The sequence below is a fragment of the Notolepis coatsorum genome (assembly GCF_963971535.1).
Source record: "Notolepis coatsorum genome assembly, chromosome: 14".
NCBI classification, from domain to species: Eukaryota; Metazoa; Chordata; class Actinopteri; order Aulopiformes; family Paralepididae; genus Notolepis; species Notolepis coatsorum.
The window spans coordinates 116,965,966-116,986,965 of record NC_140178.1 but is presented as its reverse complement, the minus strand read 5'-3'; the positions used below and the strand labels follow the sequence as shown (position 1 = coordinate 116,986,965).

Genomic DNA, 21,000 nt, shown 5'->3' with positions numbered 1-21,000 from the left:
CTCCTTCCCTCCTACACCTCCCTTCCTCTATCATTCCCTCCTACACCTCCCTTCCTCTCTCCTTCCCTCCTACACCTCCCTTCCTCTCTCATTCCCTCCTACACCTCCCTTCCTCTCTCCTTCCCTCCTACACCTCCATTCCTCTCTCCTTCCCTCCTCCACCTCCCTTCCTCTCTCCTTCCCTCCTCCACCTCCCTTCCTCTCTCCTTCCCTCATACACCTCCCTTCCTCTCTCCTTCCCTCCTCCACCTCCCTTCCTCTCTCCTTCCCTCCTACACCTCCCTTCCTCTCTCCTTCCCTCCTCCACCTCCCTTCCTCTCTCCTTCCCTCCTACACCTCCCTTCCACTCTCCTTCCCTCCTCCACCTCCCTTCCTCTCTCCTTCCCTCCTCCACCTCCCTTCCACTCTCCTTCCCTCCTACACCTCCCTTCCTCTCTCCTTCCCTCCTCCACCTCCCTTCCTCTCTCCTTCCCTCCTACACCTCCCTTCCTCTCTCCTTCCCTCCTACACCTCCCTTCCTCTCTCCTTCCCTCCTCCACATCCATTCCTCTCTCCTTCCCTCCTACACCTCCCTTCCTCTCTCCTTCCCTCCTACACATCCATTCCTCTCTCCTTCCCTCCTACACCTCCCTTCCTCTCTCCTTCCCTCCTACACCTCCCTTCCACTCTCCTTCCCTCCTCCACCTCCCTTCCTCTCTCCTTCCCTCCTCCACCTCCCTTCCTCTCTCCTTCCCTCCTACACCTCCCTTCCTCTCTCCTTCCCTCATCCACCTCCCTTCCTCTATCCTTCCCTCCTACACCTCCCTTCATCTCTCCTTCCCTCCTCCACCTCCCTTCCTCTCTCCTTCCCTCCTTCACCTCCCTTCCTCTCTCCTTCCCTCCTACACCTCCCTTCCTCTCTCCTTCCCTCCTACACCTCCCTTCCTCTCTCCTTCCCTCCTACACCTCCCTTCCTCTCTCCTTCCGCCCTCTTTGAACTTGGACACACAATTTGCACATTTAACCAAACTCCACAATATTTGTGTACATATACAGTATGTGTGTGTATACACATTATATTTGCAAACATAACGTAGCAAATGCCATAATGTTTGACTGGTAACACATTTTGTGAATACATTAGTTGAAACAACATCTCTGGTGGCAGACGGCTCCTTCGTATCAACACTGCTATCTAACGTTAGCAAGCAAAGCATGTGCAGCTCGACTTGTGTGACGTTAAGTAACCTGTGTTCCGCTGGGAACAGGCCGTTCATCACTGGATACAACATGGTTTAATCCAAAGGTCCGTTCAGAGACGTTGACTTATGAAATAGGCACCAGTCACGAGGATGAAATCAAAGTAACTATGCTGCTCTGATTAAAGGTTATGTTAAAGTGGTATGTGGTCCAGTTATGCTGCTCTGATTAAAGTGGAGATGAAGCATAGCGATAAATACATATTCATAGCATCACATTAGTATTTAGATAAGCCACAGAAAAAAATCACATTATAAAAATAAGCAGTTTCTAAGAAAAAACTATTTGTTATGTGCTTTTTTGAAGCATTTATCATTATGGGCACGGCCATTTTGTTGCTGACGTCATGGGGGTGGTTTGACCTACTGACCACCTCAGGAGAATTGCACGCAGTAGCACACTCGATTCGACTCATTTGTGATGTCACCGTATGATGTTATAATCAAACATTCTAGAACATTTGTGATGTCACAGTATGATGTCATAATCGAACATTCTAGAACATTTGTGTTCTATATAATTATATTCAACAATTCTCTCAGCTGTGATGACTATATAGAGTACAGAAGTTGTGATGACTATATACAGCTTCTGTACTACTGTATATAGTCATCACAACTGTGTACTGTATGTAATAAATATGTGAGTTATACCAGTAGCAGGAGAAACTGCTATGTAGCAGGGAAACTGCTATTTGTCCAAATGCCCTGAAATAACCAACTGCACAACCGGGGTACAAGGAATAACAACTTTATTTCATAAAGGTACCTATGCTAAACAATTATACAGAGGACACGGGATCTATTAATTAAAACCTATCATTACCCGGCCCATTCACATCACATGTATATAGAGTCATCACATTTATGACTAACGTTCTGATACAGAGCAAGGTATCAGGTGAGACTAGACTTTCGTCTTGTTTACATCAGGGTCCCCCATTTTCAATTCATAATGACATTTATGACTAACGTTATGATACAGAAAGCTAACGTTATCGTACCTACTGCATATCACTACAGGTGGCTAGTCTAAATATAGACAGTCTGCAAAGATTATATGCGAAACACTGATCCAACACCCTGATTATACCTCTCGCTCTTTAGCTGTAGAAGCGCGGTCTCTCCGGCGCAGGGCTGACGCTGGTTGAACTACCTGGGCTGGTCTGTCCGTCTCTCCTGCACTATAGCCACTGAAGTCGAAGACCGAGGGCACAGCATCAGGCTTCATCTTATTAGTGGTCTTCTGGACAAACCTCCCATCCTCTTCAAAGCCCCCCTCAACAACATAATCCGAGGCAATGAAATGTTGCCCGCAGATCTTCGTCCACTGTCCAACAGGTGGATCGCGCCGCTTCAGTGCAGCCAGCCAACGCGCCAATAAAAGTGTTTTTTTTCACTGGTAATTTGTGGAAATGAACCACTTTTCATCTCTCTTTCATGCGGTAAAATTCGTTCGAACAGCCGGGAGCCGTACAAAAAGCACCACGCGGTCCCGATGTTTGGTAGGCAACATTTTATTTACAGACTGACCCGACAATCCATGTCCATCCATAGCCATCTAACCAACAGTGTATACTAGGAGCCAGACCCAACCAGCCCCATGACGTCAGCAACAAAATGGCGGCGCCCATGTTGAAAACAGGGATATTATATTTGATTTTTCAGACAAATAAGCTAGATTTTTAATTTGATTATAGGACCCTGTCTTACACAAGGTACACAACAAACAAACTAGGATCACATTGCTCACTGCTTCATCTCCCCTTTAAAGGTTATGTTAAAGTGGTATGTTGTCCAGTTATGCTGCTCTGATTAAAGGTTATGTTAAAGTGGTATGTGGTCCAGTTATGCTGCTCTGATTAAAGGTTATGTTAAAGTGGTATGTGGTCCAGTTATGCTGCTCTGATTAAAGGTTATGTTAAAGTGGTATGTGGTCCAGTTATGCTGCTCTGATTAAAGGTTATGTTAAAGTGGTACGTGGTCCAGTTATGCTGCTCTGATTAAAGGTGATGTTAAAGTGGTATGTGGTCCAGTGATGCTGCTCTGATTAAATGTTATGTTAAAGTGGTATGTGGTCCAGTGATGCTGCTCTGATTAAATGGTATGTTAAAGTGGTATGTGGTCCAGTGATGCTGCTCTGATTAAATGGTATGTTAAAGTGGTATTTGTTGGAACTCTGCTGTCACCCTTCCTCTTCACCCTCTATACCTCAGACTTCTGCTGCAACTCAAGCGGGTGCCACCTGCAGAAGTTCTCAGACGACTCCTCCATCGTAAGCTACATCACCGACGATGATGAGGAGGAGTGCAGAGCCCTGGTGGAGAGCTTCGTGGGGTGGAGCGACAGCAACCACCTCCAACTCAACACCAGTAAGACCAAGGAGCTGGTGGTGGACTTCCGGAGGGGCAAGAAGAGGCCCCCCCCCCGATTCCCATCACCATCCGAGGGGTGGATGTGGAGGTGGTGGACTCATACAAGTTCCTTGGGGTACACCTGAACAATAAACTGGACTGGTCGGACAACACAGAGGCCCTCTACAGGAAGGGACAGAGCAGGCTGTTCTTCCTGAGGAGACCCAGGTCCTTCAACGTGTGCAACATACTGCTGCAGTCATTCTACCAGTCTGTAGTGGCCAGCATCCTCTTCTATGCTGTGGCATGCTGGGGAGGCTACATCAACTCAAGGGACACCAACAAGCTCAACAGGCTGGTGAGGAAGGCTAGCTCCGTGGTGGGAGTCAAGCTACCTAGACTTTAGGTGATGGCAGAGAGGGGGATGATAAGGAAGCTGGCTGCCATCATGGAGAACCTCTACCACCCCCTCTACGACGAGCTAGTCAAGATGAGAAGCTCGTTCAGCCACAGACTCATTCCCCCCCGACACTCAACTAACCGCCTCGGACAGTCCTTCATACCAGCGGCCATCAGGCTCCACAACAGTGGGCAGCAACTAGCAGCCTCCAGGCTCCACAACAGGGGGCAGCGACAGCGACTGCTACCAGACATTGACCTGGGACTTATAGGAACCCAAGGAGGACAACCTACACTACCTTAGGCTTACTGCACCTTATGTGGATACTGTGATACTATGAATAATGTATATTTCAGTGGATACTGTGATACTGTGAATAATGTATACTCAGTAGATATTCAATCATAACATTACCTTATGCATACTGCACCTTATGTGACACTGTGAATAATGTGAATATTTTTTTTTCAGCTAGTTAGATAGTAAATTATACTGACCAAATTGACCTAATAGTTTACACTGCCTGTGTTGTTTTTACTACCTGTACCACCCCCCCACCCCCCCCTTCCCCCATGCTGCTATGATGCCTGAATTTCCCCAAGGGGATCAATAAAGGAATATCTTATCTTATCTTATCTTATGTGGTCCAGATATGCTGCTGTGATTAAAGGTTATGTTAAAGTGGTGTGTGGTCCAGTGATGCTGCTCTGATTAAAGGTTATATTAAAGTGGTATGTGGTCCAGTTATGCTGCTCTGATTAAAGGTTATGTTAAAGTGGTATGTGGTCCAGTGATGCTGCTCTGATTAAAGGTTATGTTAAAGTGGTATGTGGTCCAGTTATGCTGCTCTGATTAAAGGTTATGTTAAAGTGGTATGTGGTCCAGTTATGCTGCTCTGATTAAATGTTATGTTAAAGTGGTACGTGGTCCAGTTATGCTGCTCTGATTAAAGGTTATGTTAAAGTGGTATGTGGTCCAGTGATGCTGCTCTGATTAAATGTTATGTTAAAGTGGTATGTTGTCCAGTGATGCTGCTCTGATTAAATGGTATGTTAAAGTGGTATGTGGTCCAGTGATGCTGCTCTGATTAAATGGTATGTTAAAGTGGTATTTGTTGGAACTGTGCTGTCACCCTTCCTCTTCACCCTCTATACCTCAGACTTCTGCTGCAACTCAAGCGGGTGCCACCTGCAGAAGTTCTCAGACGACTCCTCCATCGTAAGCTACATCACCGACGATGATGAGGATGAGTGCAGAGCCCTGGTGGAGAGCTTCGTGGGGTGGAGCGACAGCAACCACCTCCAACTCAACACCAGTAAGACAAAGGAGCTGGTGGTGGACTTCCGGAAGGGCAAGAAGAGGCCCCCCCCCCCCCGATTCCCATCACCATCTGAGGGGTGGATGTGGAGGTGGTGGACTCATACAAGTTCCTTGGGGTACACCTGAACAATAAACTGGACTGGTCGGACAACACAGAGGCCCTCTACAGGAAGGGACAGAGCAGGCTGTTCTTCCTGAGGAGACTCAGGTCCTTCAACGTGTGCAACAGACTGCTGCAGTCATTCTACCAGTCTGTAGTGGCCAGCATCCTCTTCTATGCTGTGGCATGCTGGGGAGGCTACATCAACTCAAGGGACACCAACAAGCTCAACAGGCTGGTGAGGAAGGCTAGCTCCGTGGTGGGAGTCGAGCTACCTAGACTTGAGGTGATGGCAGAGAGGGGGATGATAAGGAAGCTGGCTGCCATCATGGAGAACCTCTACCACCCCCTCTACGACGAGCTAGTCAAGATGAGAAGCTCGTTCAGCCACAGACTCATTCCCCCCCGACACTCAACTAACCGCCTCGGACAGTCCTTCATACCAGCGGCCATCAGGCTCCACAACAGTGGGCAGCAACTAGCAGCCTCCAGGCTCCACAACAGGGGGCAGCGACAGCGACTGCTACCAGACATTGACCTGGGACTTATAGGAACCCAAGGAGGACAACCTACACTACCTTAGGCTTACTGCACCTTATGTGGATACTGTGATACTATGAATAATGTATATTTCAGTGGATACTGTGATACTGTGAATAATGTATACTCAGTAGATATTCAATCATAACATTACCTTATGCATACTGCACCTTATGTGACACTGTGAATAATGTGAATATTTTTTTTTTCAGCTAGTTAGATAGTAAATTATACTGACCAAATTGACCTAATAGTTTACACTGCCTGTGTTGTTTTTACTACCTGTAAATGTTTATGTTAAAGTGGTGTGTGGTCCAGTTATGCTGCTCTGATTAAAGGTTATGTTAAAGTGGTATGTGGTCCAGTTATGCTGCTCTGATTAAAGGTTATGTTAAAGTTGTGTGTGGTCCAGTTATGCTGCTCTGATTAAAGGTTATGTTAAAGTGGTATGTGGTCCAGCGATGCTGCTCTGATTAAATTTTATGTTAAAGTGGTATGTGGTCCAGTGATGCTGCTCTGATTAAAGGTTATGTTAAAGTGGTATGTGGTCCAGTTATGCTGCTCTGATTAAAGGTTATGTTAAAGTGGTATGTGGTCCAGTGATGCTGCTCTGATTAAATGTTATGTTAAAGTGGTATGTTGTCCAGTGATGCTGCTCTGATTAAATGGTATGTTAAAGTGGTATGTGGTCCAGTTATTCTGCTCTGATTGCGTCCTCTTGAAGTTGACAGGCTTCAAATGTGAAAGTATATCATCTTCATAATTGTTTGCAATGTTTTCTATGCAAAATATGTTTCTTCAAAGTAACTAGTCACTGATGGGTTCGGATAAATGTAGTGGAGTAAAAAGTACAATATTTCCTTTGAAATGTGGAGTAAAAGTATAAAGGTCCCTAAAATGAAAATACTCACGTAAAGTAGAAGTAACTTGAAATTGTACTTAAGTACAGTACTTGAGTAAAAGTATTTTCTTTGAGTGACTAAATAAACATGCACTGTTCATTATAACAGAACAGAACACATTGAATGTACTAAGACTTTGGGTCGTTGAAAAGCGCTATACAAAATAAATAAATTATTATTATTATTATTACTACTGCTGTAAAATATATTTAAAATGTGTGTACAAGACAGTTATTATAAAATATAAAATGCACTTACATTGCTGCTTATTCTGTTTATTTAACCCCTTAAGGCCAGACGGGCCCGGTACATGGTCGAGATTCATATCACACCATAAATCGATCAATACAGAACATATTAATTAATGTTGCGTTTCTTTTTCAAATGTAGCCAAGAGTAAATACCCTAACCATGTCAAAACACCAGTCAACGTGTATATTTTCAGCACTAAGTTTGTTTACCAATGATTTGAAGTGTTATTAGTGAAATATGAGTTTATATATGTACACATGATCTCAAGAAGGTGCTGAATGATGGGGCGGCTACGTGGTGCAGTGGGCAAGGCGCTCGCGACGAATGCTGGAGACTAGGCTCGAACAGGATGCCTCCTGTTTGAGCCCCGCTCTCCACATTGCTTTCAGTTTAGCTGGTCATCCACAGTAATACACATTGGCCGTATTACGGGGAGGGAAACTGAAGGGTGTGGATTGGGCGTTGTGGACAGCGACTCCTACAGGTCGGTTGGTGCACCTGCACAGTAGAATCAAGAAGCGACGGGGGTGGGGCCCCTCCAAAGCCCAGACCCCCGACGCTGAAAGATCGAGCTGCGCAGGTGAAAAGATGCGACGGCTGTTACCTCGGGTATCGGAGGGGACTCGTGCTATGTATGACTTAGTCCACATTGCAGCCGGCTTGTGGGAGGCAAGAAACAGCGTTCAAAGACAGGGGAGGGTTGAATTGGACGATATGCAAATTGGGATGGGAGAAAAATAGAAAAATGGGAGAAAAAGTGGATAAAAAAAAAGAAGGTGCTGAATGCTGCTCAGTGGCAATGTTTCACGTCTGGTCAATGTTAGCATGGTGTCATTCACCGTCAAAGATAAACAATTTAAAAAAATAATAATAAAAAAGGAAATTGATATTCTCTTTTGGTTCATTACAATTTACTCAAGCCTAGTAACAGACACAATATTTCTGACACTGGGAATACATTCCCTGAGATCCATAGATGTCCCTAGATACCAAGAACATGCAAATGGACTTTTGTAGACGTGGAGCAATCTTCCATTTACTTAGGTATGTATTTTTAGGCACATTTTCTGAAAATATGGCTAGGGCTTAAACAGAGGTTAATGTCTGTTCTACTGTTGTGAAGCACTTTGAGCTGCAACACTTCAGTCAGAACTGCTTTGTACAACCAAAAAACTACTACTATTACAACTACTGTACTACTACTACACTATACTAACCCCCTTTGTACACACTAAAAACAACACCAGTATTCGCTAATGTCTGCTGGTCGCTTCTTGCTGTTGCGATTGAGTCTCTGTGTCCTCCACTAATACACCTTGTACTTCAGCCACCCCTGCATCCAGGGGTGCAGTCGTCATTTCAGAAGTGCCTGTACTCTGTTTAAATTACGCCACGTGCATGCGCATACATGTTCCCTCGCGGTCGCACAGAACAGATGATTATTATGCATAAATAGTAGGAAACATGTTTGTATAGGAAATTACTAGTTTTAGTTTAGTTTTTGTAAATATTGCCTTGAAATAGAGAAGCTGAAAAGGGTAGCAGGGTGTAGCCTTCAATATATAAAGAAATTATATTGTCAACAGATATGGTTGAAAAACAAACAATGTTTTAAATGTAATTGTAGATACACTATTGTAGTTACAATTTCTTTAATTGAATTAACTTAAACTAGAAAAGTAAATACAAACTAAATTAACAATGTAACTTACAGTTTACAGAAGGACAGTTTCCTTCTGAAACACAACTTAATTGCTCATCCTTGATCCTTCCAGTCGGGACCATTTGTCACTTAGTGAGAGGTTCCACAGCTCAAGCAAACCCCACCAATTGGTACAGGGTTTTTGGTTTTGCTCTTCTCGTATAGTGTTATGCTATTGTTATGCAAAGACTAGGTGATAGCTGAGTACCGGTACTTGGCGCACGGCACGACGAGTCGAGTGAAAGTTGTGAACGCATTTTTGTGTGCGTGCGCGTGCTTCTGCTCAGAAAAGTGGTGGAACGGCGTGGTACCGCGTGGCATGAGCACTGCACCCCTGCCAGCATCTGTCGGTGTTGCCTCAGGTAATGTAACCCCCCCCACACACTATCTCCCACTCAATGAAAACCACAAGCTGTATGGAAGCATTTGTGACTCTCACACGTCCTGAAGAGGGCACAGCGGACGACATAAAGAGGGCACAGCGGACGACATAACACAGATATATTATGATTCACAACGGGTTAAGAAATATGCAAATAGTGTACATATATATATCACACTGATATGGAGTGGGTGAGGTGAATCATATACTCATATCATATCCAATATATCACATTATATAAAAAAAAAATATATATACATATATATATATATATATATATATATATATATATATATATATATATATGCATCAGTCCTCCCTCTCTCTTTATCCATCTATCTCTCTCTGTGTGTCTCTCTCTATCTCTCCCTCTCTCTGTGTCTCTCTCTCCCTATCTCTATGTGTGTGTCTCTCCATTTTTCTCTCTCTCTCTCTCTCTCTCTCTCTCTCTCTCTCTCTCGCTCTCTCTGTGTGTCTCTCTATATCTCCCTCTCTCCCTCTCTCTCTCTCGCTCTCTTTATATACATCTCTCTTACCGTGCCAGCCCATGGAGTAGGGGAAGGAGATTTCAAACAGGTTGTCATACTTGGTCAGCAGTCGCTTCATGATGTCTGCCAGGCCTGCAGATACAGAGGTAGAGATAGAGAGATAGAGAGAGAGAGAGAGAGAGAGAGAGAGAGAGAGAGAGATAGAGAGAGAGAGAGAGAGAGAGAGAGAGATAGATAGAGAGAGAGATAGAGATATAGAGATACATAGATGGATAGAGATATAGAGAGGGATAGAGATATATAGAGAGAGAGATATATAGAGAGAGATATAGAGATATAGAGATATAGAGAGATATATATATATAGAGATAGATAGAGATATATATGATATATAATGAATTGAGAAGAGAGACAGAGTGCAAGACGATGAAATAACAACAACGCGTTTTACGAAGATGGAGAGAATAGAGGAAAGAAAGAATCCCGGTGAGGGGAGGGGGGTGAGAAGAGAGGGATGGTAGAGAGAGAGATAGAGAGAGATATAGAGAGATAGAGAGAGAGAGAGAGAGAGAGAGAGAGAGAGAGAGAGAGAGAGAGATAGAGAGAGAGAGAGAGAGATAGAGAGAGAGAAATATAGAGATTATTAGCTTTGATGCAGCTTAACAAGACATCAGGTTTATAAAACACGTTTTAATTTACATCTAAATTCAGCCTAGCACCTGGTCTCTCTTGGCACACACACACGCACGCACGCACGCACGCACACACACCCGCACACACACACACGCAGACACACACACGCAGACACACACACACACACACACACACACACACACACACACACACACACACACACACACACACACACACACAAGCATGTATGACTTTGTGAGGACCTTCTATCGACTTACATTCACTCCCCAACTGCTGCCCTTGAACCCTCACTATTAAATGTCTCATCTTAACCTAATTGCTCTCATTTTAAACTAATGACTATTTGCTCAACGAGATTCCGAATGCGGTTCTATCCAGTGGTCTACTCTACTCACACACACCCGCACACACACACACACACACACAGACACACACACACACACACACACACACATATGCACACACAGATGCACACACACACACACACACACACACACACACACACACACACACACACACACACACACACACACACACACACACACACACACACACACACACACACACACACACACACACTCCACGCCTGCTCCCTGCCGCAGATTTGAGTTTTTCCTAATTCCCTCCGGTTGGCTCGGGGGTCAAGTACCAGACGTGCGGCGCACTCCTCGTCAGCAGCAGCTGTGGAGACGCAGCGATGAAGGAGACGAGAGCGCTCTGCTCTGAATCATCTCTCCTCCGTCGCTCACACTTCACTCTCTCTCTCTCTCTCTCCGTGGATCCCGCTCACGCTTTTATATTCCCCGCGTGCAATATTTAGACCCGTCCCCGACTAAGGATTCGTACTATACTTCAAATTACTTTATTTTCCTTTTCGGAACTTCATTTGTGCAGTGGTTAAAATACAAACATACACTCACCACTATAAAAAAACACCAGCTCCATTAAAACTACAGTACTTAAAAGCATGATCTATTAAAATCCATATGGAGAAATTCTATATGTATATAAATAATAAATAATAACTAGACAATTCCGCGTGGGGGAAATTGTGAAAGTGTGGGTGACACCTGTGCACCGCCGGCCAACGAGTCTCTCGCGAGTCTCTATGACAAACGGTTCAAATGATACAAAAAGGGGGCGCGGCCTAAGGTTCGGGGGAGTGGTCAACATAGACCAATGAAAGAGGATATCCCTACTGAGTGCAATGGCACAACCCGCAAGTCTCTACGACAAACTATTACACCATTACACTATTAAACTATTACACTATTACAATATTACACACTATTACACTATTACACTATCACACTATTACACTATTACAATATTACACTAGCACACTATTACACACTATTACACTATCACACTATTACACACTATTACACTATTACACTATTACACTATTACACACTATTACACTATTACACTAGCACACTATTACACAATATTACACTATTACACACTATTACACACTATTACACTATTACACTATCACACTATTACACTATTACAATATTACACTAGCACACTATTACACACTATTACACTATCACACTATTACACACTATTACACTATTACACTAGCACACTATTACACACTATTACACTATTACACTAGCACACTATTACACTAGCACACTATTACACACTATTACACTATTACACTATTACACTATTGTACTATTACACACTATTACACTATTACACACTTTTACACTAGCACACTATTACACTATTACACAATTACACACTATTACACACAATTACACACTATTACACTATTACACACTATTACATGGTCTGCATCCCCTTAACAATTGTGTGTATTGAGCTGTACTGTATTGTACCCATTCTGCAATCTGTTAATAAAGTTTTCAATCAATCAATCAAAACACACTATTACACACTATTACACTATTACACTATTCCACTATTACACACTATTACACTAGCACACTATTACACACTATTACACTATTACACACTATTACACTATTACACACTATTACACACTATTACACACTATTACACACTATTACACACTAGCACACTATTACACTATTACACACTATTACACACTATTACACACTAGCACACTATTACACTATTACACACTATTACACACTATTACAATATTACACACTATTACACTATTACACTAGCACACTATTACACACTATTACACTATTACACACTATTACACACTATTACACGATTACACTATTGCACACTTTTACACTATTACACACTAGCACACTATTACACACTATTACACTATCACACACTATTACACTATTACACTATTACACTATTACACACTATTACACTATTACACTATTACACTATTACACTAGCACACTAGCACACTATTACACACGATTACACTATTACACACTATTACACTATTACACTATTACACACTATTACACTATTACACACTATTACACTATTACACACTATTACACTATTACACACTATTACACTAGCACACTATTACACACTATTACACACGATTACACTATTACACTATTACACACTATTACACTATTACACACTATTACACACTATTACACTATTACACTATTACACACTATTACACTATTACACACTATTACACTAGCACACTATTACACTATTACACACTATTACACTATTACACTATTACACTATTGCACTATTACACACTATTACACACTATTACACTATTACACTATTGTACTATTACACACTATTACACACTATTACACACTATTACACTATTACACTATTGTACTATTACACACTATTACACACTATTACACTATTACACTATTACACTATTACACACTATTACACACTATTACACTATTACACTATTACACACTATTACACTATTACACTATTACACACTATTACAATAGCACACTATTACACACTATTACACTATTACACTATTACACACTATTACACTAGCACACTATTACACACTATTACACACTATTACACACTATTACACTATTACACACTATTACACTATTACACTAGCACACTAGCACACTATTACACACTATTACACACTATTACACTAGCACACTATTACACACTATTACACACTATTACACTATTACACACTATTACACTATTACACTAGCACACTAGCACACTATTACACACTATTACACTATTACACTATTACACACTATTACACTATTACACACTATTACACTATTACACTATTACACACTATTACACTATTACACACTATTACACACTATTACACTATTACACACTATTACACTAGCACACTAGCACACTATTACACACTATTACACTAGCACACTATTACACTATTACACACTATTACACTATTACACACTATTACACTATTACACTATTACACACTATTACACTATTACACTATTACACACTATTACACTATTACACACTATTACACTATTACACTATTACACTATTACACTAGCACACTATTACACTATTACACTAGCACACTATTACACACTATTACACACTATTACACACTTTTACACTAGCACACTATTACACACTATTACACACGATTACACTATTACACACTATTACACACTATTACACACTATTACACACTATTACACTATTACACACTATTACACTATTACACACTATTACACACTATTACACACTATTACACTATTGCACTATTACACACTATTACACTATTACACTATTACACACTATTACACACTATTACACTATTACACACTATTACACACTATTACACTATTACACTATTACACACTATTACACTATTACACACTATTACACTATTACACACTATTACACTATTACACTAGCACACTATTACACACTATTACACTATTACACACTATTGCACTATTACACACTATTACACTAGCACACTATTACATACTATTACACTATTACACTAGCACACTATTACACTATTACACACTATTACACACTATTACACTACGCCTTCTCTATTTGAATGACCACATCAAACAAGAGGTGGACGCAGGCAAATACTGCGGCATGGTCATGCTGGACCTACAAAAGGCCTTTGACACGGTCAATCACTCCATTCTGATTGACAAGCTAAAAGCAATTGGTTTTGATAGTCTATCAGTGAGCTGGATGCAATCCTACCTTGAGGGGAGGGAACAGATGGTGGAGGTAAACGGTACCCTATCCCCCCCCCTCACAGTGAGCTGTGGTGTTCCACAAGGAAGCATACTAGGACCGCTACTGTTCCTAATTTATGCAAATGACATGTCGTCAGCTTGTGACTGCAACTTGTTCCTGTTTGCGGACGACTCAGCCCTGCTGGTCTCTGACAAGAACAAGTTACAGGTTGAAAAAACCCTCAGCTCGGAACTAGGCAGAATCTGCATATGGCTCGCTGATAACAAACTATCATTACACATGGGCAAAACAGAGTCCATTCTCTTCGGTTCAAATAACAAACTCAGCAAGACCGACGGCTTCTCAGTTACAGTGGGTGACAATATTGTCACAAGGAAAGATGAAATTACCTACCTGGGTTCCATCCTAGAGGCTAATCTCTCCTGTGACAAAATGGCATCCAATGTAATAAAAAAAGTCAACCAACGAACTCGATTCTTGTACCGGATCTCCTCTCTGGTAAACAAGAATACCCTGAAGACTCTGGCAGGAGCACTCATTCAGGGGTACTACGACTATGCTTGCACCTCATGGTACCAAAGCACCTCAAAGGCGCTAAAAACAAAATTACAAACATCTCAAAACAAACTGGTCAGACTACTGCTTGACCTTACTCCTAGAACCCACCTCACCCCTGCCCACTTTGACAACCTAGGATGGCTTAGAGTAGATGACAGAGTACAGCAACTTGCAATGGGCCTGGTCTACAAGATACACTACACGACCAAGGTACCCATGTACATGGCAAAATACTTCCCAAAGGTCAGTGAATACCACGATCACAACACCAGAGGGAGCTCCACAAATCATGTTAAACCCAGATTCGGCTCAAATAAGGGACTAAACACGTTTCGCAATTATGCCACATCAATGTGGAACGCCCTACCCAAAGCTGTAAAGGAATGTGGATCACTACCCACTTTCAAAACCTCTCTCAAGAGACACCTACGGGAGACTGCAATTCAACACTGGCCCCTGTAAATATCCTAACCCAACCCCCTCCAATGTACAGTCATTTACCTAGTATGGTTTTGTCAATAGTCCAATGTACAATTTTGTTTGTTTGTACAGAGTCTCCCCCCCCTCAATGTACAGTTTTGCTTGTTTATACAGTGTGCCCCCCCCCCCCCCCCCCAACCACCTCCAATGTAAATTACCCAGTATGGTTGTCAATATCCCAGTGTACCCAACCCCCCCCACCCAACCTCCTCCAATGTACAGTTTCTACGTCAAATGTATATACTCCCTTTTCTTGACTCCTTCTGTATCACAAACAGTACTGTATTTGCAAATCTGGTATGTCATAAATGTATAGATGTAGCAGTACTGACTATCTGTATGTCATGTATGTCATATATGTCCTGATGAATTGAAAATGGGGGACCCTGGTGTAAACAAGACGAAAGTCTTTCTCTGGTCTGCATCCCCTTAACAATTGTGTGTATTGAGCTGTACTGTATTGTACCCATTCTGCAATCTGTTAATAAAGTTTTCAATCAATCAATCAAAACACACTATTACACACTATTACACTATTACACTATTACACTATTACACTATTCCACTAGCACACTATTACACTATTCCACTAGCACACTATTACACACTATTACACTATTACACACTATTACACTATTACACTATTACACACTATTACACTATTACACTATTACACTATTACACACTATTACACTATTACACACTATTACACTAGCACACTATTACACTAGCACACTATTACACACTATTACACTATTACACTATTACACTACCACCCTATTACGCTATTACACTAGCACACTATTCACTATTACACTAGCACACTATTACACACTTTTACACTATTACACTATTTGGGCTGTGGGGGGGGGGGGGGGTGCTTAATGTCTGAAGGAGTCGACTGAAGGCTTCTTGTCCTCTGTGGAAGCATGCGATTGGTCCACTGATGGATACATCTTGATATTTGTCTAGTCTAGTGTGTTCATTAGATGGGTGAAATCCTCTTTCAGTGCATCTGTGACCGTTTTCATAGGCAGTTAGCCTCTGGTATGCGTTCCATTAGCGTTAGCCATGCTTCTAGGCCTCTTTGATTTTGGAAAGAATGATACAAAATATATATTATATATATTTTTGCATTCGACAAAGAGGTTGGCAGTCGACTACGACTCCTTTCAATCGATTAGTCGACTATTGGAGGTCAGCCCTAGTAATATTCAGATGGTCCGTCACCCCTGGAGATAAACGGAGCTCCATGTGGAACCAGATAGTGTGGGGGTTAGATCCATGTGGAACCAGATAGTGTGGGGGTTAGATCCAGCTGGAACCAGATAGTGTGGGGGTTAGATCCAGCTGGAACCAGATAGTGTGGGGGTTAGATCCAGAGGGAACCAGATAGTGTGGGGGTTAGATCCAGAGGGAACCAGATAGTGTGGGGGTTAGATCCATGTGGAACCAGATAGTGTGGGGGTTAGATCCAGCTGGAACCAGATAGTGTGGGGGTTAGATCCAGCTGGAACCAGATAGTGTGGGGGTTAGATCCAGAGGGAACCAGATAGTGTGGGGGTTAGATCCAGCTGGAACCAGATAGTGTGGGGGTTAGATCCAGAGGGAACCAGATAGTGTGGGGGTTAGATCCAGCTGGAACCAGATAGTGTGGGGGTTAGATCCAGAGGGAACCAGATAGTGTGGGGGTTAGATCCAGCTGGAACCAGATAGTGTGGGGGTTAGATCCAGCTGGAACCAGATAGTGTGGGGGTTAGATCCAGAGGGAACCAGATAGTGTGGGGGTTAGATCCAGCTGGAACCAGATAGTGTGGGGGTTAGATCCAGCTGGAACCAGATAGTGTGGGGGTTAGATCCAGCTGGAACCAGATAGTGTGGGGGTTAGATCCAGAGGGAACCAGATAGTGTGGGGGTTAGATCCAGAGGGAACCAGATAGTGTGGGGGTTAGATCCAGAGGGAACCAGATAGTGTGGGGGTTAGATCCAGAGGGAACCAGATAGTGTGGGGGTTAGATCCAGCTGGAACCAGATAGTGTGGGGGTTAGATCCAGAGGGAACCAGATAGTGTGGGGGTTATATCCAGCTGGAACCAGATAGTGTGGGGGTTAGATCCAGAGGGAACCAGATAGTGTGGGGGTTAGATCCAGAGGGAACCAGATAGTGTGGGGGTTAGATCCAGCTGGAACCAGATAGTGTGGGGGTTAGATCCAGAGGGAACCAGATAGTGTGGGGGTTAGATCCAGCTGGAACCAGATAGTGTGGGGGTTAGATACAGAGGGAACCAGATAGTGTGGGGGTTAGATCCAGAGGGAACCAGATAGTGTGTGGGTTAGATCCAGCTGGAACCAGATAGTGTGGGGGTTAGATCCAGCTGGAACCAGATAGTGTGGGGGTTAGATCCAGAGGGAACCAGATAGTGTGGGGGTTAGATCCAGAGGGAACCAGATAGTGTGGGGGTTAGATCCATGTGGAACCATATAGTGTGGGGGTTAGATCCAGCTGGAACCAGATAGTGTGGGGGTTAGATCCAGCTGGAACCAGATAGTGTGGGGGTTAGATCCAGAGGGAACCAGATAGTGTGGGGGTTAGATCCAGAGGGAACCAGATAGTGTGGGGGTTAGATCCAGCTGGAACCAGATAGTGTGGGGGTTAGATCCAGCTGGAACCAGATAGTGTGGGGGTTAGATCCAGCTGGAACCAGATAGTGTGGGGGTTAGATCCAGCTGGAACCAGATAGTGTGGGGGTTAGATCCAGAGGGAACCAGATAGTGTGGGGGTTAGATCCAGAGGGAACCAGATAGTGTGGGGGTTAGATCCAGAGGGAACCAGATAGTGTGGGGGTTAGATCCAGAGGGAACCAGATAGTGTGGGGGTTAGATCCAGCTGGAACCAGATAGTGTGGGGGTTAGATCCAGCTGGAACCAGATAGTGTGGGGGTTAGATCCAGAGGGAACCAGATAGTGTGGGGGTTAGATCCAGAGGGAACCAGATAGTGTGGGGGTTAGATCCAGCTGGAACCAGATAGTGTGGGGGTTAGATCCAGCTGGAACCAGATAGTGTGGGGGTTAGATCCAGCTGGAACCAGATAGTGTGGGGGTTAGATCCAGCTGGAACCAGATAGTGTGGGGGTTAGATCCAGAGGGAACCAGATACGGCGTTACAGGGATAAAGTTGAACTTCAGTTTGAACAGGCTGACTCTAGAGGCATGTGGCAGGGCCTCAGAACAATGACAGACTACAAAGGAACCCCCCTCAAACTGAACAGTGACATCTCCTTAGCAAATGATCTCAACTCCTTCTATGCGAGGTTTGAGGCTGTGAATAACAACACCAGCCTACAAACCACGGCAATGGGGGGGGGGGGGGTCTGCTGATGGAGACTCAGTGTTCAGGGTAACAGAGCATGAGGTGAGACGGATCTTTAAAAAAGTGGATATCAGGAAGGCAGCAGGACCGGACGGCATCCCCGGCCGCGTCCTAAAAGTCTGTGCCGACCAACTGGCCCCGGTATTCACTGACATCTTCAACCTGTCCTTGGAACAGGCCGTCATCCCCACCTGTCTGAAGAAGTCCACCATCATCCCTGTACCCAAAAAATCTACGCCCGCTTGCCTCAACGACTACCGCCCTGTAGCCCTCACCTCCATAGCCATGAAGTGCTTTGAGAAGCTAGTGAAGGGCTACATCTGTTCCTCCCTCCCCATCAACCTGGACCCTCTGCAATTTGCATATCGCCCCAACAGGTCCACGGAGGACGCCATAGCCCATGTGCTGCACACAGCAGCATCACATCTGGACAAGAGGCAGGGGAACTATGTGAGAATGCTGTTCATCGACTACAGCTCAGCATTCAATACCATAGTCCCCTCCAAACTCATAGCCAAGCTCAGGGACCTGGGCTTGAACTATGACCTGTGCCAGTGGGTCCTGGACTTCCTGACGGGCAGACCCCAGGTGGTAAGAGCCGGCAACTGCACCTCCTCATCCATCACGCTCAACATAGGGGCCCCCCAGGGCTGTGTTCTGAGCCCCCTCCTCTACTCCCTGTACACACATGACTGCGTAGCACAGCGGAACAACAACACCATCATCAAATTTGCTGATGACACAGTAGTGGTGGGCCTGATCTCTGCCAACGACGAAAGGGCCTACCTGGAAGAGGTAGAGAACCTGTCACAGTGGTGTCAGGAGAACTGCCTCTCCCTGAACGTCAGCAAAACAAAAGCGATGATTGTGGACTTCAGGAGGTCGGGGGTCAAGGACTACAGCCCCCTCAGCATCGACGGGGCACCAGTTGAGAGAGTGAACAGTTTCAAGTACCTCGGAGCCCACATATCCGAGGACTTGACATGGACCACACACATTGACAGTGTTGTGAAGAAGGCACGACAACGCCTCTACTTCCTCAGGCGCCTAAGGAAGTTCCAAGTCAGTCAGAAGATCCTTAGGAACTTCTACTCATGTACAATAGAGAGCATCCTGACCGGCAACATCACCTCCTGGTTTGGGAATAGCACTGCACAAGACCGTAGCAGACTACAAAGAGTGACACGTTCAGCCGAACGCACAATTAGAGGGGGGCTTCCCACCCTCCAGAACATTTACAACAAGCGGTGCAAGGGGAAGGCTAAGATAATTATTAAGGACTCGAGCCACCCGAACAACTGCCTCTTTGAACTGCTGCCGTCAGGCAAGCGATACCGGAGTCTTATGGCGAGCACAGAAAGACTCAGAAGGAGCTTCTATCCCCAGGCCATCAGGCTGCTAAACGAACAATAATCGCTAAACGAACAATAATCACTATGCAACAACCATCAAATGCACACAGCACACACACCCACACGCACACACTCACTCAAACAAACTACACACTGCAGCACCCACTCTCCACACTTTAGATCACACAAACACACTTACACTTTATATTTATTGATAAAGGATTTGCACTACAACTCGTACACCTACTGTGAATTGTACCTAAACTGCACCTCGTCCATTTATGCCTTGCACTATATAGTATTGTATATTAGTACACTGCACAGTATTGTATATTGTATGGTAACTACGTCTACGAACATTGTACATATGTCTAAACTGAACACTGTGACCTCTTTTTTTACTTCTAATTTTTACTATGTTTTTATTTCATACTTACCTTGTCATGCACAGTCTCTGGAGCGCAACAGTAAGAAGCATTTTGTACAAAAGTATTCTGTACTTCTGTATGACAACTATTAAAGAAACTTGAAACTTGAAACTTGAACTTGATAGTGTGGGGGTTAGATCCATGTGGAACCAGATATTGTGGGGGTTAGATCCAGCTGGAACCAGATAGTGTGGAGGTTAGATCCAGAGGGAACCAGATAGTGTGGGGGTTAGATCCAGAGGGAACCAGATAGTGTGGGGGTTAGATCCAGCTGGAACCAGATAGTGTGGGGGTTAGATCCAGAGGGAACCAGATAGTGTGGGGGTTAGATCCAGAGG

The 21,000-nt window shown here is 43.7% G+C and overlaps 1 protein-coding gene across 1 annotated transcript in view; it reads right to left on the bottom strand.

Annotated features, from left to right (window-relative positions):
• The window catches only part of LOC311240737 (galactose-1-phosphate uridylyltransferase-like), a gene marked incomplete at both ends in the record, with an annotated part of 127,964 nt that overhangs the window by 2,675 nt on the left and 104,289 nt on the right, over positions 1–21,000 (bottom strand). The window contains one exon of the mRNA XM_084329310.1: positions 9,727–9,810. Within this exon, the coding sequence (XP_084185436.1) occupies positions 9,727–9,810 (84 nt within the window). The remainder of the gene's footprint in view (positions 1–9,726; positions 9,811–21,000) is intronic.